At 35.1% G+C, this 17,046-nt stretch overlaps 3 protein-coding genes across 4 annotated transcripts; 1 reads left to right on the plus strand and 2 right to left on the minus strand.

Annotated features, from left to right (window-relative positions):
* Window positions 1–679: 679 nt before the first annotated feature.
* Window positions 680–3,669, minus strand: LOC111015986 (Cyclophilin-like peptidyl-prolyl cis-trans isomerase family protein). Its single transcript, XM_022291207.2, has 5 exons — window positions 3,558–3,669; window positions 3,367–3,441; window positions 2,154–2,315; window positions 1,761–1,919; window positions 680–994 (listed from the first exon to the last, which is right to left on the minus strand). Exons 1-5 carry the CDS (start codon window positions 3,558–3,560, stop codon window positions 911–913), a joined length of 483 nt encoding a protein of 160 aa, XP_022146899.1. The 5' UTR covers window positions 3,561–3,669; the 3' UTR covers window positions 680–910.
* Window positions 3,670–4,748: 1,079 nt separating this feature from the next.
* LOC111016102 (zinc finger protein-like protein) lies at window positions 4,749–9,503 on the minus strand. The gene is made up of 7 exons (XM_022291385.2): window positions 9,106–9,503; window positions 8,200–8,666; window positions 7,769–7,883; window positions 6,715–7,377; window positions 6,265–6,342; window positions 5,391–5,501; window positions 4,749–5,190 (listed from the first exon to the last, which is right to left on the minus strand). The coding sequence occupies exons 1-7, from the start codon at window positions 9,427–9,429 to the stop codon at window positions 4,939–4,941; spliced, it is 2,010 nt and encodes a 669-aa protein (XP_022147077.1). The 5' UTR covers window positions 9,430–9,503; the 3' UTR covers window positions 4,749–4,938.
* A 2,582-nt stretch (window positions 9,504–12,085) lies between these two features.
* LOC111016088 (growth-regulating factor 9) lies at window positions 12,086–16,417 on the plus strand. Of its 2 annotated transcripts, none has more exons than XM_022291366.2 (4): window positions 12,086–12,353; window positions 12,461–12,793; window positions 13,955–14,608; window positions 15,587–16,417. In XM_022291366.2, exons 1-4 carry the CDS (start codon window positions 12,311–12,313, stop codon window positions 15,988–15,990), a joined length of 1,434 nt encoding a protein of 477 aa, XP_022147058.1. In that variant the 5' UTR covers window positions 12,086–12,310; the 3' UTR covers window positions 15,991–16,417. The 2 variants fall into 2 exon arrangements, with proteins under 2 accessions (XP_022147058.1, XP_022147059.1); XM_022291367.2 differs by having other exon boundaries at window positions 13,961–14,608.
* The last annotated feature ends 629 nt before the right edge of the window (window positions 16,418–17,046 follow it).

Below are 17,046 nucleotides of genomic sequence, written 5' to 3' on the forward strand. Positions count from 1 at the left end.
TACTCAGAAAAGATTAAAAACATGAAATAAACTATGATTTATCATTGAAAACTTTGTTTCCACAATACCTAACAATACGCACCCTAAATTCTATTGATTTGTTTGAGCTCTACTATCGTATTTTTAAAATAATAATCTAACATTATAAATTTGTGAGAATTACTATTGGAATATTCTACAAATATTTTCCTTTCTTTATAAGTTCAATATATATATATATATATATATATATATATGCATTTTATTAAAGTTGTCTAAATTACTTGTTTCAAAATTTGCAGAAGAATGAAATTGCGGTAATTAAATTTTATTAAAAAGCAAACTCCATTAACTTCAACAACATTATAGAAGGTCTCAGAAAAATGAATGAGAACCCTAAAAAGTTAAAAAGAAATTACAAAATACGTTTATACACTAAGTAACTTCATCGTGAATAAACAAGGTTTTATTTAAAAAAAAAACATAATAATATGAATTTCACCACCGTCCTATTCCAATTCCTACAAGCAATTCAACATTTAGCTTTAAAATCTATCAAAGGAAAAATTTTGAAATTAAGGGGGGAAATCCTCAAGTACAAGATTGTCTAAATATGATTTTGCTTTTTTTAAATAAAAAAAAATGTCTAAATATGGTTTGGGAGAATACATAAAACCAATTCAACCAAACATACACGAAATTTTCAGTACAGGAGAAAATTGATAAGAGAAAATTGTACATCTGAAAATAGTCATACCATATTGCGAGTTGTGTATGATTTACTTCTGATTCTCTATTTCGAACGAGTCGTGTTAATTTCACTAAACAGCTTCTAGCTGATCATAGCAGCAGCATTTAACTCTAAACAATTTGTATCATTCAAATAATGGGACTTCCATCAATATTCATTTCAACTGCTGCTAATTCAAGGTTAGCCAGCAAGAGGATTGGCGTGTATCGTAACCCGATTGAGCCTGATCTCTGCAAGAGGTCGATCTCCGGTTCCAGTTTGAGTCTGCACAAAGCAATACATCGGGTTAAGACACTGGTAGACCCCAATTAGGAAGGTATATTACGGAAAGAAAAAAAGAGGGGGTGAGCAGCTGATGTAAAGGGCGGTGAGATTTCTGTTACGGGCGCGGGCCAAAGTTAGCTAGAGAAGCAAATATGGTATTACATAGTATAGGGTATATATCTCAATACAGGGGAGAAGGATAGGGATTTTTTTGGCTTGTTTATGAATAAATGGTGTCAGGAGAGAACAGGGAAATCTCAAATTCTCCCTTGGCTTGTAGTTTCTTCTCTTAAAATAAATAATAGAATCGAGATTCTATCAGGTGTAAACGATTTAAACGTTTTAACCAGCTAGCTCAAAGATAAAGAACCCATACAACAAAAAACAAAGATTCACTGGCTGCAAATCAATGCAAGTAGCAAATTCATACTTCAAATCATACTCAACAAGTTACCTGCAAAGCTATGCCCAGCATCTTCTCTAGCTACCAATTTATAATAATTGGGAGTTCTTAGCCTGCTTATGTCCTACGACTCCTACCTAGTTGGTTATCAAAGCAGAACCCATGACTTCAAAAACACCTAGATTTGCAGCTCTTTTTTTTAAATGCTAGTACAAGAAAAATTCGTGGTGGTTAAATTAAAAGGATATAACTTGATTTGCATAAGTCGTGCTCAAGTGGACAGTGCTGGATGAGTGCACAAGGAAGGGCAGTGAGGGCATGGGAAGATACCAAAAAGAAAAAACTCCCCAAATAAACGTGTACCTTTTCCATGATATCAAGTACTTCAAACCCATGAATCACTCTGCCAAATACAGTGTATAATCCATTTAGATGTGGCTGCTTTGCATAACTTATAAAAAATTGGCTTCCATTTGTATTAGCTCCACTATTAGCCATTGATAGTATTCCTCTTGCATTGTGCTGCACAACCAGAACAGAGACAGACAATTTTAAAATAGGAATCAGATTAGATCATATAAACAGCTTATGACAGGAAGCCTTATTGAACTTCCGATTTGGACCTCAGATTTGACAGCATAGTTTGGGATGCAATTTTTCATCGAATAAGCATGTCTCCCATTGTATTTAGGTCAGAACAAGAAGCTTGAGTTATAGTAAGCTGATAGATGACATGGTGTACATCTCATTACGTACCTTGAGCGACTCTCTTATCTCGTCATTAAACTTTTTACCCCATATGCTGGTTCCCCCTTTTCCCGTGCCTGTTGGATCTCCACCTTGAATCATAAAACCTTTAATATTTCGATGGAATATGGTTCCATCATAGTAACCACTTGCACATAGTGCCAAAAAATTCTGTAACCAAGAAAATATTTGTGTCATCAGAATGAACATTGCAAATGACAAAAATCCAGCAGACAGAAAACGGGAGGAAGCAGAATTCTGGCCAGTATTTTCTAGGCACTCTAACATAAAAAGCACATGAACGTACAGAAGGATGTCATTTTAAGATAATAAACTGAGTTAACAAGAAGCTAGACAAGAAAATCTTCTCGGAATGAAATGAAGACTTCCTATGCTACAGAAAAACTGAAAGAAGAACAACTCTCCAACTCTCAGAGTGTAAATATACATTGGCCTAGAAAATGATACCATTCTGACGTCTACAGCTTCATACACCTTAAATATGGACAATATCCAAATCCATGACTTTGCTACTTCTCTATTTGCCAAGCCAGGCCAATTCAACATGTATGAAAAACTAATGCATAATCTAAGACCAATGAGAACTAATTAATAACATCTCAATCTCAATGTAATTACCAAAACACGCCGTACCAAAATTACTCAGGTTAAGTGAACTTCGCTAGCTGCCATTCATTTGCAACAACGAAGGAGAAAACAAGCAATTTTTCATTACTTAACATATGCCGAGAGAAGTCAGTTAAGTGTTAGTTTAATTTCAATGAAACCATTTGCCCAGAAACTACTTACAGTTATTATAAGTATTTCTTAATTATCACCCTCCCCATTGTGAAGCAGAAGGCAAATGACAAGCCATAAACCTCTAGCAATTAGGAGGAACTGCGCGCTCGAGGTTTTATAGATAATAAAATTAAAAGAAAATGCAGATATCCCTTTCGGAAATGCAATGGTTGCAAAAACTAATAAACACGCTGATACGCTTCACGACAAATTTAAACCTAGCTCCTTACTTCATCTCGAGGAATTGAGTTCTAGTCACGACTAACCACTACGAAACTCTTAAGAAAAGTCTGATCATTCTTACGGATAAAAGGATCGGGGTATCAAATTATCAGTAGGCAATTACTACTTGCTTAATCTATAGCAGTTCCCGATACATGGAGTAAACTTAAAAATCAGAAGAAACGAACGATGAACTTGCCTCGGCAGTCTTCGGAACTTCATCGCAAAAAATCTCGCACTTGATGTCTCCGAGGTTCGTGTGCAAAGTAACAGACTGCGAACGCAAATGGAAAGAGGAAATTCAGAGGCCCATGATGAAATTCCACCATTGATAACTGAAAGAAAAAGAAGCCAAGATGTTCGATAAAATGACCAAGAGAAGATACCCACCATTTTTCAGAGCTACCCCGCGAGCTTCCGGATTCGGGTTCCAGCACTCTCTCTCTCTATATATATAATTAAAAATCATGAAGAATTTTTTTATTTTTTTTTTGAAACTGAATGATTAAGAATTACTCGAAAAGAAATTCGAATATATTGTGACTATTATTTGTTTTATTTGATGTTGTTTACCTAAATTTTTGAAATAGGAATAAGAAGTTTTTATGAAATGAAAGTTTTTTTTTCTTTCAAGTATAACATGTTGGGTAAAATCGAACTTACAATTTCTTGATTAGAGATATATATTTCATATGATATAATTACTACTAAGTTAGACTCGCTTTGACATGAAAGTTTTAAATATCATTTTTTTTATACAACATGTGGAGATGAGATTCGAACTCATGACCTCTTGGTAGTGCTTTAACCATTTTCTTGAATATATTAAATTTTTATAACGATAATTATCTTATCTTATTTTATGAGAGATGATAAATTAATTTAAACGAGTAACATTCATGTTAAAAAAAAAAAAGAAAGAAAGAGGAAGTTTAGGCATTCTATTGACTAAAAAATAAAACAAGAGCAATGAAGTATTAATATGAATGCACCTACCTCAAATGTACTTATTTTTTATCCCGTTTCTTTTTTTTTTCTTTTTGTTATTTTTGTAAATAACCCACAAACATTTTATTAAAAAACAAACAATTCGAGTGATTAATTCTAAATTGCCTGGAAATATGTATATTAACAAAAAAATTAATTTCAAATATGAAGGGAAAAAACACTACAATACAAACACAGCATTTTGAAAAAATCATAATAATGTTTTTATCCACTGACTTATATTTCAAATTTGGCTATATTTATAAATTTATTCCTTATTGTTGTAAGATTTTATGTTAATTATCACTGTTTTACGATATCTAGAGTCCTTTTCAAGTTTTCAGCAGTTTCTCATTTACGTTTCAGCATGCAGGACTCGTCATCTCAAAAAGTACCCTTTTATCATATCTCTGAGCCAATTTGCAAGTATTTGACCAATCACAAGACAACCGTCTAATCCTACTACATTTTGTTGTCAAATAAATTCATACGATATTAAATCATAGGTAGGTAACCACCATAGTTTGAACTCATCCCTTCTATCTTTACTATTTACATTGGCCTTTATTGACTACTAGACCAACCCATAATGAGTACCGGTAAAAAATTTATATATTCAATGTGTCAAAATCTACATTTGAAGCTATAATCTTATCATCAACAACGAGACAAGTACAAGAATCCCAAAAAGAGAGCAGATATTACCGAGCCTCCAAATAAGTTAAAACTACTCTCTAAAAATTTCAGATGACGAGGAAGCATAAGATTTGTGATACAATCCTTGCTAGTTTCCTTCAAGAACCTCTCTGTGTACATGCATGCATGTTGAGCTGCAATATTTGTAGTTGTATCTGTGGAAAGGAACTTTACCAGCCAGTGACGTACTGCAACAGGAACAGTTGACATCCCCCGCCTCCCCGGATTTAGTCTGCGAGCTGTTCGGAGTAGTCGATGAGGAAACATCGGTGGCTGCGGCTGCGGCGATTCTCCTCTCAGCAGCTGCTGCTCTCTTTTCCCGTTCAGCAGCCTGTCCCATCTGTAGTTTGTTACAAGGGAGAGAAGGAATAAGAGAAGGTATTGCTGCTAAATAATCGAAAAAGACCACGGTTCTCGCGGCCGAAGTGTGAAACAAAGGACCATGGTTCTATGATGAATTCTTAAATATAATTTTCACAAACATGTAAGACAGCCCCCTTTGTCTATTTAAACAGCTTGATGGGTGAGAGATACGGATACCTCTTGAGTAATCTGTTTCCCACTTGTTGATTCAGCCCGATTATTCGAAACAGAGCCGATAGCTCTGCTCTGCTCCACCTTCACAGCTTTTTGAGATTCAGCTGCTTGTGCCTGCCAATTCATACATTACGCACATCTTTAAAGGGAGGAAAGAATAAGAAGACAGGGGGAAACTATAATGACTGGTTGAACATTATTCATAATCCTCGAGGCGATCTCAAAGACGATAATCATTGAAGGACTACTAATCATTGAAGGACTACGAGCTTTGGAACAATGTCCCAAGGGGTGCCCCAGTGGCAAGGCTTAAATGTTTGGAGATACTCTCCGAGCTTTCAGGTTCAAGCGCTAAGTTGAAGACTTAAAACCCTTGTTGTCTATGGGAGCTATCCTTGAGGTTGGCAAAGCATCTTCGAGAATTAGTGAAGTGTGGGATATGAGTGAGTGTAATGCAAGTAGTGGGAGCTTTCGAACACAAAAGGCTTCTTTAATAACAGGTTTTCTATTTTTGAAAACCAAGCTTACAAACACTACTTTCGCGCATATATTTATTTGTTTTAGTTTCTATATGTTAGAAACGTTTTTAAAATCTAAGCTATTTTTGACAACCAAAAAAAAAAACGTTTTTATTTTTTAAATTTAGCTAAGAGTGTTTTAAGAAATGCGAAAACATATCAAAGAAATTTTGAGCAACTAAGCATGATTCTCAGAAAAACAAAATAGTTATCAAACCAAACCTAAAAAATCTAGAGCTATCCTAAAGAAGTTGTGGAAAACTTGATGTCGATGTGCCCATTAAACCGAGAAGGGAGCATAGACTAGGGTGTGAACCAGTTTGGAGAAAACTTTAGAATAAAACCAAACAAACGCGAACCTGTGCTTTCTTGGCTTTTTCCTTCTTTAATTTCTTCAATTCCTTTGCTCTTGCTTTTCGCTTGGCCTCTTTTTCTGCCTAAACAACCACAAAAATGTGAAACATTCGTTCATGTCAAAGAAAAACGGAACAAAAATTCCAAGTCAACAAACAAAGGTCTAAAACGTTAGAGGAAAGGTTATATAGCTTTCAGAAATGTATGAAAAGTGAAACATTGGTTCATGTTTTGCATGTTTTCAGTGACAAATGACTTCAAACCCCCAAAATCTGCGTATTTATTTTGAAGGGTAGTTAGTCACTGAAGCATGAAATCTTTCCAAGTTTCCACCATTGCAACGTTAATATGATAACAAAGTGAAACCAATCTATTTCGACACCACGAGAGGACTTCTTGAGGTAATCAAAATAAGAGAGGCAAAAGCACAAGAAAAAAATAAAATTTTAAGTGACCTGCTTAGCAGCTTGAGATTCTTCCATTTCCTTAGTTAATGCACTGGGCACCTTAGCAGCATTCCAATCCCATTTATCAAGGTTTGAAGCCATGAACCTTCTGAAGTTATTCCGGACTTCCTTCTCACTTGCCAACATGTACGGCGTACGTCCTCTTTCGTCTTTGATGCAAGGATCAAGACCCTGTTCAAGGAGTTCCAAAACCTTATCTGCATTTCCAGACTCTGATGCTTCATGCAAAGGGGTAGTTCTACAAATAACTTCACTTTCACTCTCACTAGTTATGGCGCATTCAACAGATTCTACGGTATGCGTACGAGCATCCTTTTCCAAATCTCCAATGACTTTCTCTTTGCTTACATCTTGGATGCAATTGTCTGTTGTAACTGCACTCAACGGTGAATTGTGCTCACTGGTAGATGATATTTCCTTTTCATCTACTTCATGAACTACTTGTACCAATTGTTCATAAACACGCCGGGCTTCTTTCAAAGTAGGCCTTCTAACAGTCAACGGAATGTTCCGAATAGCAGAGTGCTGATCACTAAAATATGGCTTTTCCCCATTAAAAAGCAATTGCCGATTGTTTGAAGGAGCATAAATATAGACGCAAGATGAAGCGTTAAAATAGGACTTCCAAGCAGCAAGGAGATCTTGAATTTCCTAAAAGCATTCAATATGTAAGCCAATCAACATTTACAGTACAGTAACTAATTTGGACAAAACTTGATCCGGCCACAGGCATGGTATCAAAGAAATAGGTAAATATAGAAATACAAGATTAGGTTAATCGGGGACATTATCGTTTATGAGTTACTCAATCATAATTTTCAAAAACAATTTTGAAACAAAAATATAAAACTATTTTCAAAACCATTTCCCAAACAGCCCCTTTGCCTACCTGACTAGAAAAGATAGACTGTTTGCATCAAGTAGTTGAATACAATCATGAAATCATAGGAATTCATGGGTGCGAAAAGTATATTAAACTAAAAATAAAAGGAGGAATGAACGAGTCAAGCCATTTTGTAGTCATCAATAAACTATATCAAACCTTCTTCAATGCCAGTTCATTATGACGACGAAGTGAAGCCCCAGCAGAACTGATTGTCTTGCCACTAGCATCTTTTGATGATTGCTTCTTTCCAGACTTGGCTCTCACCACATATCTGCATAATAAGAAGTTTGGATCTCATGTAAGGAAAGTACGACAAGAAGCACAAAAACCAAATCGAAGATTTCTATACAAGAGAAAATGCAAATTCACAAAGTAACTGTTTCTTTTTATAATAATTGCGTTACTTATTTCAGGTACCAGAGTCCGAATAAGAAATTCAGTTTTATTATATGTTCCACTTTATATGCATCCACATGCTCCATAGTTTGTTTTCATCGTTAACTAATAACTCCAAAATGTAAAAATGGACTGGAAATTGTTGGAAGGGCCTTCGAATAGTAATGAGAGAGAGGGGAGAGATTTTCAACCTGTGAAAGGTTTTATGGGCTACAACCGAGTTCCCATCGAAAACACAACCGGCGAAGTGCCCACCGCTTGCAAGCAATACTATCCGCAAACGGGTGCCATCTCTTGGCTCAAGATTTAGACTTTTCAATCTTGCTATGACTTCATTCTCTCTAAGGTAATGTGCATAAACGGCACTACTACTGATAGATGTTTTATCATCTTCATATGAAACATTATCTGACTCATTTATGAGTAAACACTTCCAAACCGAAACTCTTTCGCCTGTTCGAAGATGAACAAACAACCTCTTCTTATTGACATTGTCGCTTGTTCCCTTGGACCCTTCATTCCGAGAGTGAACCTCCTTCTCTGTTTCATCCTCTGATCCAGAAATACTTGACACATCAAAGTCTCTGAAAGAATCAGATGTCAGCTCATCAAAATCATCCTCCTTCACAATATTCTTTCCAGCAATGCTTAGTTTCACCTAATATTTAGTTATAGCCCGGTAAATACTTAGAAAACACATAAAATAATAAATCATTCACTTCATCAAATCATGTCAACAGATAATTCCATCTTTAATTGCTTACTAAATTTCAAGATAAAATGGTTGTTAGACACACATCATTCATCCCGTTAGTTACATGGAGAACAAGAAAAAAACAATGGACGCTGCGTCTCACCACGAGAAAGTAAGGACAACAAAATTATAATTAATCAAATCATCAGATTGACAATGCATCAAACATAAAGAGCATTTTCGTTCCAGAACAAGAAAAGAAAACGACGACTATGCTTCGTTTCCCGACATGATAGTCCAATCCACAATAAACCCTACTCAATTAACTAGTTGAATTGGAAAAAATAAAAATAAAACTATAAACTGCAATCCAGATAGCAGGTAACAGAATCAGCCAAGTTACATTGAACCGGTGAAGGTCGGATTTGAAGTGCGAACGCTGGTCGAGGAGGGATTCGAACTGGGCCTTGCACGTGTTGCAGGTCCATCTGTGGGCGACGGAACTTTCTTTGAAATCGCTCGAGTTATTCTCCGAATCGACTGGGTTTTCTGCGCTTGAGCTGTTCCTGTAGCTGCCGCCGGTTGATGAGGTGTATGAGTATGGAGAACGAAGGAGTTTACAGGCGTCGAAGAAGTCCGGCGGGACGTCGAAGATTGAACGGTTGCGTTTCTCCGGCGAGATGCTTGGGGTATTGCTAACGACCACGGCGGCGGAATTGGTCTCCATGGCGGCCTGCCGAGCTCCTCGAGGAATTGGGATATTAAAGAGAAATTACAAAATTGCTCTTCAATTTTTAGTGGTTATACACTTATACTTGTCTCTAAATTTAAATAGGTTTAAATCTCATTTGATTTTGTTTCAAAAACTTTCGACATTATTCTATTTTATCTTATTATCTGCTTTAAAGAAAAATCTATTTAAACTGATTTTGACCAATTAATAACGTGACTTCAAATAAGTATATTAACATAATCTTTTTATCGACTTTAACACAAAATCTATTTAAATTAATTTTGATAAATTAATAGCGTGACTTTAAAAAAATATATTAACATGTTGACACAGACAATTACAAAGTATGTTAGACTAAGTATTGGGTGAGTTAATTTTAGACGAATAGGAAAATTGCAATTATTTCAAAGTTTTAGAATAAAATGGTTCTCTCTTAAAATTTTAGAGACTAAAATAAATATAAAAATCCAACCAAAATACGGTTTAAACCATTTAAATATTAAAAGATTAAGTGCATCTTTTGATTCTAAATTGGTATTTTGGATGGTCACGTCTTTTTAACTTTGTTAATAAAGTGGGGATGCACTTGTTGCAATATGGTTATATATGTGTATGTAGTGTTATTTTAATATATTTTAATAAAATATGTTAGATTACGAGTTTAGACGAGGCCACATGTCTCTCGGAACTGTGTGGAGCAAATGAACCTACAATCATAAAGCTCCACGTCGATGCGACGTCTTGTCTAATACACTACGACGATTAAGTTAGTAATTGGAGTAAAATAATAGGAGTATACACTTTAAGAATTTAGTGACTTATTTTTCACTTACTTGGTAGTGATGGATCCTTACTTTTTATAGGCGCAAGTGATTGACGAGAAGGGCGACAATTTTGACACAGGGATGTGTAGGGATGTGTCGGGTTGTACGTGATGGGTGAAGGCAGACATCCCCGAAAATTGACAAGTGGCACGTCAATCTGCCCCCCTCTAGTAGCAAGTCGCGGGCTATGCCCTTCGACATTCTTTCCATATAACTCTAGTGGGGATACGTCCGTACACACACGCATGCCTCACCGTTACGCTCAGCACTCGACACATCACTTGCTCGTATATCTTTATTGACAAAATATATAAGTGTTTTAAAGCAACATTCCCAAAATTATTCTTATGGATGGTACTATTTGAGTACTTTTTTAAATGCATTTTGACCTTCTAGATTTTAACCTATAAATCTTAAGTTGCAATACCTTTTATTTATTATTATTTTAATCCACTTAGACATATTTGGTATCATTGTATTGATAACTGTCTTATTTCCTCTAAAGTTTGCAACACATAAGTAGAGAGATTTAAATTGAAATTTTTTAATTATAATATGATAGCATCATATGGGTGCTACTCATATTAAGAGTTAATCAGGTTATATCATATAAGACAAGAACCATGTGAAGTAGAACATTATTAAATAATTATTTATCGAGCATGATTTTTAATGCGAGCAATGAGATATTTACTAAAAGAGTATTTTAAATATTATTGCATATAAAATTTCAAAATATTAATATCATTATAGCGGGCAGATCTTTCATAACATCAAATGTTTTTTTTTAATATACCATAACATCAAATGTTCAACCATCATATTCGCTGAACTATTTTTTATTTTTATTTTTATTTTTTGTTTGTTGTTTAGGGTACGTCTCATATAAGTGAGATTTTTTTCCCTTTTTTTTTTTCAATTTTAATGAAAATGTAGGTGTCATAATTTTCATTATTTTAGATACGGTAATAAAAAAAACACTATGATCTTGATAAGGTAAATAAAAACTTGCATAATATATTATACATTAATGTTTAGTTAATCAAATGTTTTTATTTTTCAAATACTTTATCTCGTCTTTAAAGATTATAATACGATTCATAAATTCTACGTACTTTTTTATAGTGGTTGGCATTGATTTAGAAATTTAATATATGATTTACTACAACTACTTTGAAATTTGTGTTTATGTCGAATTAGATAAATGAATAAAATATAAGAGATGTCATATAATTAAAGATAGTATAGTACAATAATTTACATTGTTGTTGTAAAGCTTAAATCTCATTACTAAGATGTCTCAGTCGTAAGCTAATTTAGTCTTAAAATTTAAATTATTATCAAAATCTAAAAAGTTTATTTCATTCAACAATAAAAAGAACAATATATTGTATTTAAAAAAGAGCACCAAAATTTTAAATTGATTATTGTTACCACCTTTTTTTTTTAAGTTTAAATTTAAATTGATTATTGGGAAAAAAAAAAGAAGAAGAAATTTGACATAATTTAAAATCAGGAAGAAAACGACCCAAATTCAAATTGTTTTGATATTTTCGAAAATCCCGATAAAAAAAAAACTCAGAAAGTGAGGAAGAGACAAGAATTATAGCAGAAGGAAGAGCAGGACCCACACTGAGTGATTAGATAACTCGACGAATGACGTGTCCCCTATATGTAGCGCCACGTAAGCAACCACGACATGAGCGCGTGACTGACACCACTAGTCCTGCAAAAAGCAAAAACTGGCAGTTGCAGCAGTCGAATCGTGCTCCCACGCGCTTTCAGAACGCGCGAACCTTGTGATGGAAATTTCGGAGGCAGACCAGTGCGGAAAAAAGAAAAAAAAAAGGCTGAAATTTGTCAGAAAAACTCTGTCACTTGCTTTAACTCCACCCCTCTCTCTCTCTGGTTTTTGGCCTAATCTGAATTCTGAATTCTGAATTCTGAATTCTGATTCAAATTTGTTTGTCGATCGATCTTCATTCTTCGCTGCGGTTAATTCAAATCCTGCGCTGCATTGAGATTCGAGCTCATGCTTCTCATCTCCTCCTATGGAAGTTCATCCACTTCAGAGCATTTATTCTTCAGAAACTGGTTCTTTCTTTTGCTCTTTACATTCACTACTCAACTTCTTTGGTTTTGTATTCTTTTTGTTTTACGCTTTCTTACGAACTGTATTTTTACTCGTTGTGAATCGGTAGTGAGAGTAGCAACGCCGCTGAAGGCCGGCGAGGCGGCGATGACCGTGACGACGATGGAGGTGAAAATGGAAAGCAGGTGGCCGGAAAACGACGAGCTATCAGCGCCGATTAATCTCGGTCTACAGATTGGCACCAATTCGGCGGGAAATCAAAGCGAGAGAACCTCGATTGTTCACCGGCGGACGGAGTCTCTTCTTACAGTTGGCCAATTGCACGAGCTTCAACAGCAGGTTCTCATTCACAAGCATCTGGTTGCTGGTCTCCGTGTTCCTACGCACCTTCTCATTCCGATTTGGAAGAGCGTCGTCAGGAACTTAGGCTCTAATATCAATGGTATGTACGAGCGTTATCGTAGCCGTAAGCGAGTTTAATATTTCAACATACCTAATATATTTCAATTTTCTTGCTGATTTGTTAATTGAAGATATTAGTGCCAGTTTCAGCGTCTATTTCAGTTCAAACTAGTGGTCTGATTCAGTTGCTTTGAATTTGTAAAGAATCGTCAGATTAGATGATATCATATTGGATAAAAGCCGTCAGAAATGGATATTTTAAGGCGCTGTCTGAATAAAATTTCATCCGGAAATCTTGGTTTTCGGTAATTCTAGCTAATGCAGCTATTCTATTATTTATGTCAATTATTTGTTCATCACTAATGATATATTAACTAATGCAAGGATCATATCTAAAAACTGTTGATTAGGTAAGAACTATTATTTTCACAGATGTTAACAGGATTCAGGGACGAAAATGAACAGCAGTAAAATTCTTTTTATTAAGTGAAAATATTACATGCTTATTCAATTGGATTGCGTTGATTGAACTGTGTTTGTATTAAGGCCTTAATCACCTTTTTTGTGCATTGTCCTTTTGCCAATGCCTTCCGGGTGTATATTAATTATTTTGGCACCTTATGGGGACAACCATTCCTTTCGTGATTCATTGTTGGACTATTACAAGGAAATGCAGTACTCTTTGTATTTTTGTGTTCATGTTTATACTTTAGGGCGTGTCTGATTGGAAAGAGATAACATGTTCTTTCTTTTTATTATTATTATTATTGTTATACTTTTTTTTTTTTTTTAAGATTATAGCACAACATACGTCCAAAATTTGGACTCTATATTGCTTTTGCAGCATCTGTGTAGACAAAACGATGAATCCTTATTTGAATATGATACCATCTAAGGACATACTCGATTACCTTCCAAATTATTCACGGATTAATTAATGTGAAGTGGCAAGACAATAGATATTGAGTCGAATGGGCATCTTGTTGGACAGTTGTGTTTTGAGGATTCAACATGGCTGTTCATTCACCCTTCTTCCTCATGACAGAATTTGAAACTTTTGATGGGTTCTGTTGTTTCAGAAGAATTTCATTTTTATAACCTAATGATTCTCTCCCATTTCTAAAATATGGATAAGTGTCAAATGAGTGGGATTTTGCATATTTTCTTGTAAATTTGGCTTCTCTTTATTAATTGTTTGCAGTTATAGGATTCAGTCATCTGGGAATTGACTACAGGAGTATGATGGATCCCGAACCAGGGAGATGTAGAAGAACTGATGGGAAGAAATGGAGATGTAGCCGGAATACTGTTCCACATCAGAAATACTGTGAACGGCATATGCATAGAGGCCGACAGCGTTCAAGAAAGCCTGTGGAAGCTTCTGAAAACGACTCTCCTTCAAAGAGAATTCTACTCAATAATCCAGACGAAGTCGTAAGATGCACGGTTGTTGCTCCTGCCTCTACCATTTGTGGGAATAACAAAACCAAGAACACCTTTCCCCCCATCGAATCCGTAGTCCCCGGTCCCGAAACAGTTGCGGAAACCATTACCAGTAGCACGCATGCAGCAACAGCCATTCTTACCAGCTGTGCTGATGCAACCAGAACCATCAGAATGGTCCCTGCAAGTGCTCCCAACACCATTGCTACACATATTACAGCAGTTCCTTGCTCTAATCCAACTGCCGTCACCAGCATTCCCACTAGTTACATGATTGAGTCGAAAGATGTCTACAACATTAGTTGTCGTGAGAATTTCAGCAGGAGCCGTAACATCTTTGGCCGAAGTGATACCAATGTCCAGAAGATCCCACCTCCAAGTTTAGGGTTCTCTCCTAACAGTGTTCTTCAAGGTATCAATCATCTCGTAAATAAATCCTTTTGAGTGCTGCAAAGTGGTTATTTTTGTTTTATTGAGATATTTTTTAGATGGCTATCTGTTTATCCAACAATTTAAAACTTGATTATTTGTTCATGTCATAAACTATGCAACCCGTCTTTGATGATATTTTTGCATCAATGATTTGGATAGAAGCTGCCCGTTATGTGGGCTATAGTCTTCCCCTTTTCCATGTACATCTTCTCTTGTTTTTGCTCTTTTGTGACTGTCCATTCCTTATTGTAAGTTTAGCTTGCTTTTGTTCCCCCCACCCAAAAGGAAAAAGAAGTGTTAACTTTCGTCTCTCCTAATTAATGCCTAGGTTATAATTCCTAAATGCAAAAAAATGTATTTTCTTATGTCTTCCATTTTCAAACCTTACTCTCCATGTATCACTTTTGTGTCAAAAGTTAATCCTCTATAAACGGGGGTTTTTTTTTTGGTACCTTTACATTTTAACCTGTTTTCATTTGTTACAGCTTGAGAGAAGCTTTCACACTTGTGATCTTCTAGGTGTAAATGTCGTCTGATCTCTGAAAGTGACTTCAAACAATTTATTGGTTTTGAATAACGCATGCCTTGTTTTTATACACAGGATTTTTTTTTTTTTAATTATTGGTTTTGAATAACTCCATGCCTTGTTTTTATACACAGGATTTACTGCACTGTTGTTCTTACACAGAATTTACTGCACTTCCCTTGGGACCATCAAATGGAGAAATTTAATTTCTTAAGAGACACATATTCCAATTTTTATGATTTTACTTGTTAGTAAAATCTTTATAATTTATGGAGTAAAAAATTTACGGATCTCTTATTCTGTTAACTTTTATAGCTATTGTTTTTGTCTGTTCTAAATCCCCTACTGCCTCTTAATCAAGTAATGGACTCAATAATTGCGGGTTTATTTAGAAAATGAAGTTTTAAATTATTCTGTCATTTCTTTTTTCAGTTCCAGGTTGCAGCAGCTCGTACTGTGACAGTAAAATCAACCTTGAACTTGAACCAGGAAGGTGTAGAAGAACGGATGGGAAGAAATGGCGATGCCGAAGAAACGTTATTCCAAATCAGAAATATTGTGGACTGCACATGCACAGGGGTTCAAAGAAGCATTCAAAAGTCGCCCAAAACGAAACCGTTCTTTCGCTTTCTGCTGCTACCACTGGCACTCTGCTACCTTCAGCAACAATGCTGCTCACAAAACCCGACCCTGCAACCCCAAACACAAATCTCTCAATGTCGATCCAGGCAGGCGATAAACGGAGACACGACGAAGAAAGGAGCAATGTCAGCAGTAGCAGCGAGACCACCATTAGCGATACCACGATCACTGCCTACGAAAGCATTTCTCCTTGAGAAGAAGGTACGAATCAGAACCCCTTGGCCCTGGAATTCTTCTATATCTGCTGTTTTATTTTAGTTCCTACCATTTTGGGCAATCAGACAAGAGAATATCTTGTCTTGGGAGACAAGAGTAATGGTTAGAGCTACACGGAATAGTAATTTTCTTGTAATTATGTTTAGATGTAAAGCTTTTGAGTAACGTCCAGCAAGTCCCTGTTTTGTGATCTCTAAAACCTCACTGAAAAGTGAAAAAGAGAAGTTTGGATATGGGTTTATATATGTGTTTTGATCTTTGGATAGTTAACAAATGTGCGCCAATTTTGTAAAGCAACTCTTCAGTTCATTCTGATTCATCGGCTGAGGGCGTGGAGTTCTTTAAAAAAGGTGCATTTTTCTCTCTGATTGCATATCAATAAAAGGTAAGTTTTCTATACTGATATATGGACTCTAATCGAGTAATCGGATCTTCAAGTGATTTTGGTTAATGAACAATATGTGCATGTCTCTCTATATTTGACTATGTTCCCTAAATACACTCATTTTCAGTGCGACATGGGGTGGATAATTGATCCTTGGGTAATTTTTTTTTACAAATGCATAGTAATACTAATTCATATATACATATATATATATACATATATATTTTAGTTTAATAAATGGAAAGAGAAGATTCAAACTCATGACCTTTTAGTGAAAAACAGTTGAACTAAGTTTATGTTGGCACTATAAATTCATATTTAACATACTTGTTAACCATTAATGTGAGAATAATCATAATATAAAATTGAGAATAATTATAGTATAAAATTGAGAAAAATCAGGTTGATTAATTTAATTTGAATGTTTGAGAATAATTATAGTATAAAATCGAGAATAATCAATTTGATTAATTTAATTTGAATACAATTTAACGGTGTATAATTACTAAGATTTAAATCTCCAAACTTATAATTATATAATTCTACATCAAAAAGAATCTGGATGAGTAAATGATATTAATTCAAATCTTCTAGGAAAAAAAAATTAAAAGTGATATTAATTCAAATTGATCATGATTTTAAACTACTA

Source organism: Momordica charantia, assembly GCF_013281855.1.
Source record: "Momordica charantia cultivar OHB3-1 chromosome 5 unlocalized genomic scaffold, Mcharantia_2.0 BLBB01000005.1, whole genome shotgun sequence".
Lineage (NCBI taxonomy): Eukaryota > Viridiplantae > Streptophyta > Magnoliopsida > Cucurbitales > Cucurbitaceae > Momordica > Momordica charantia.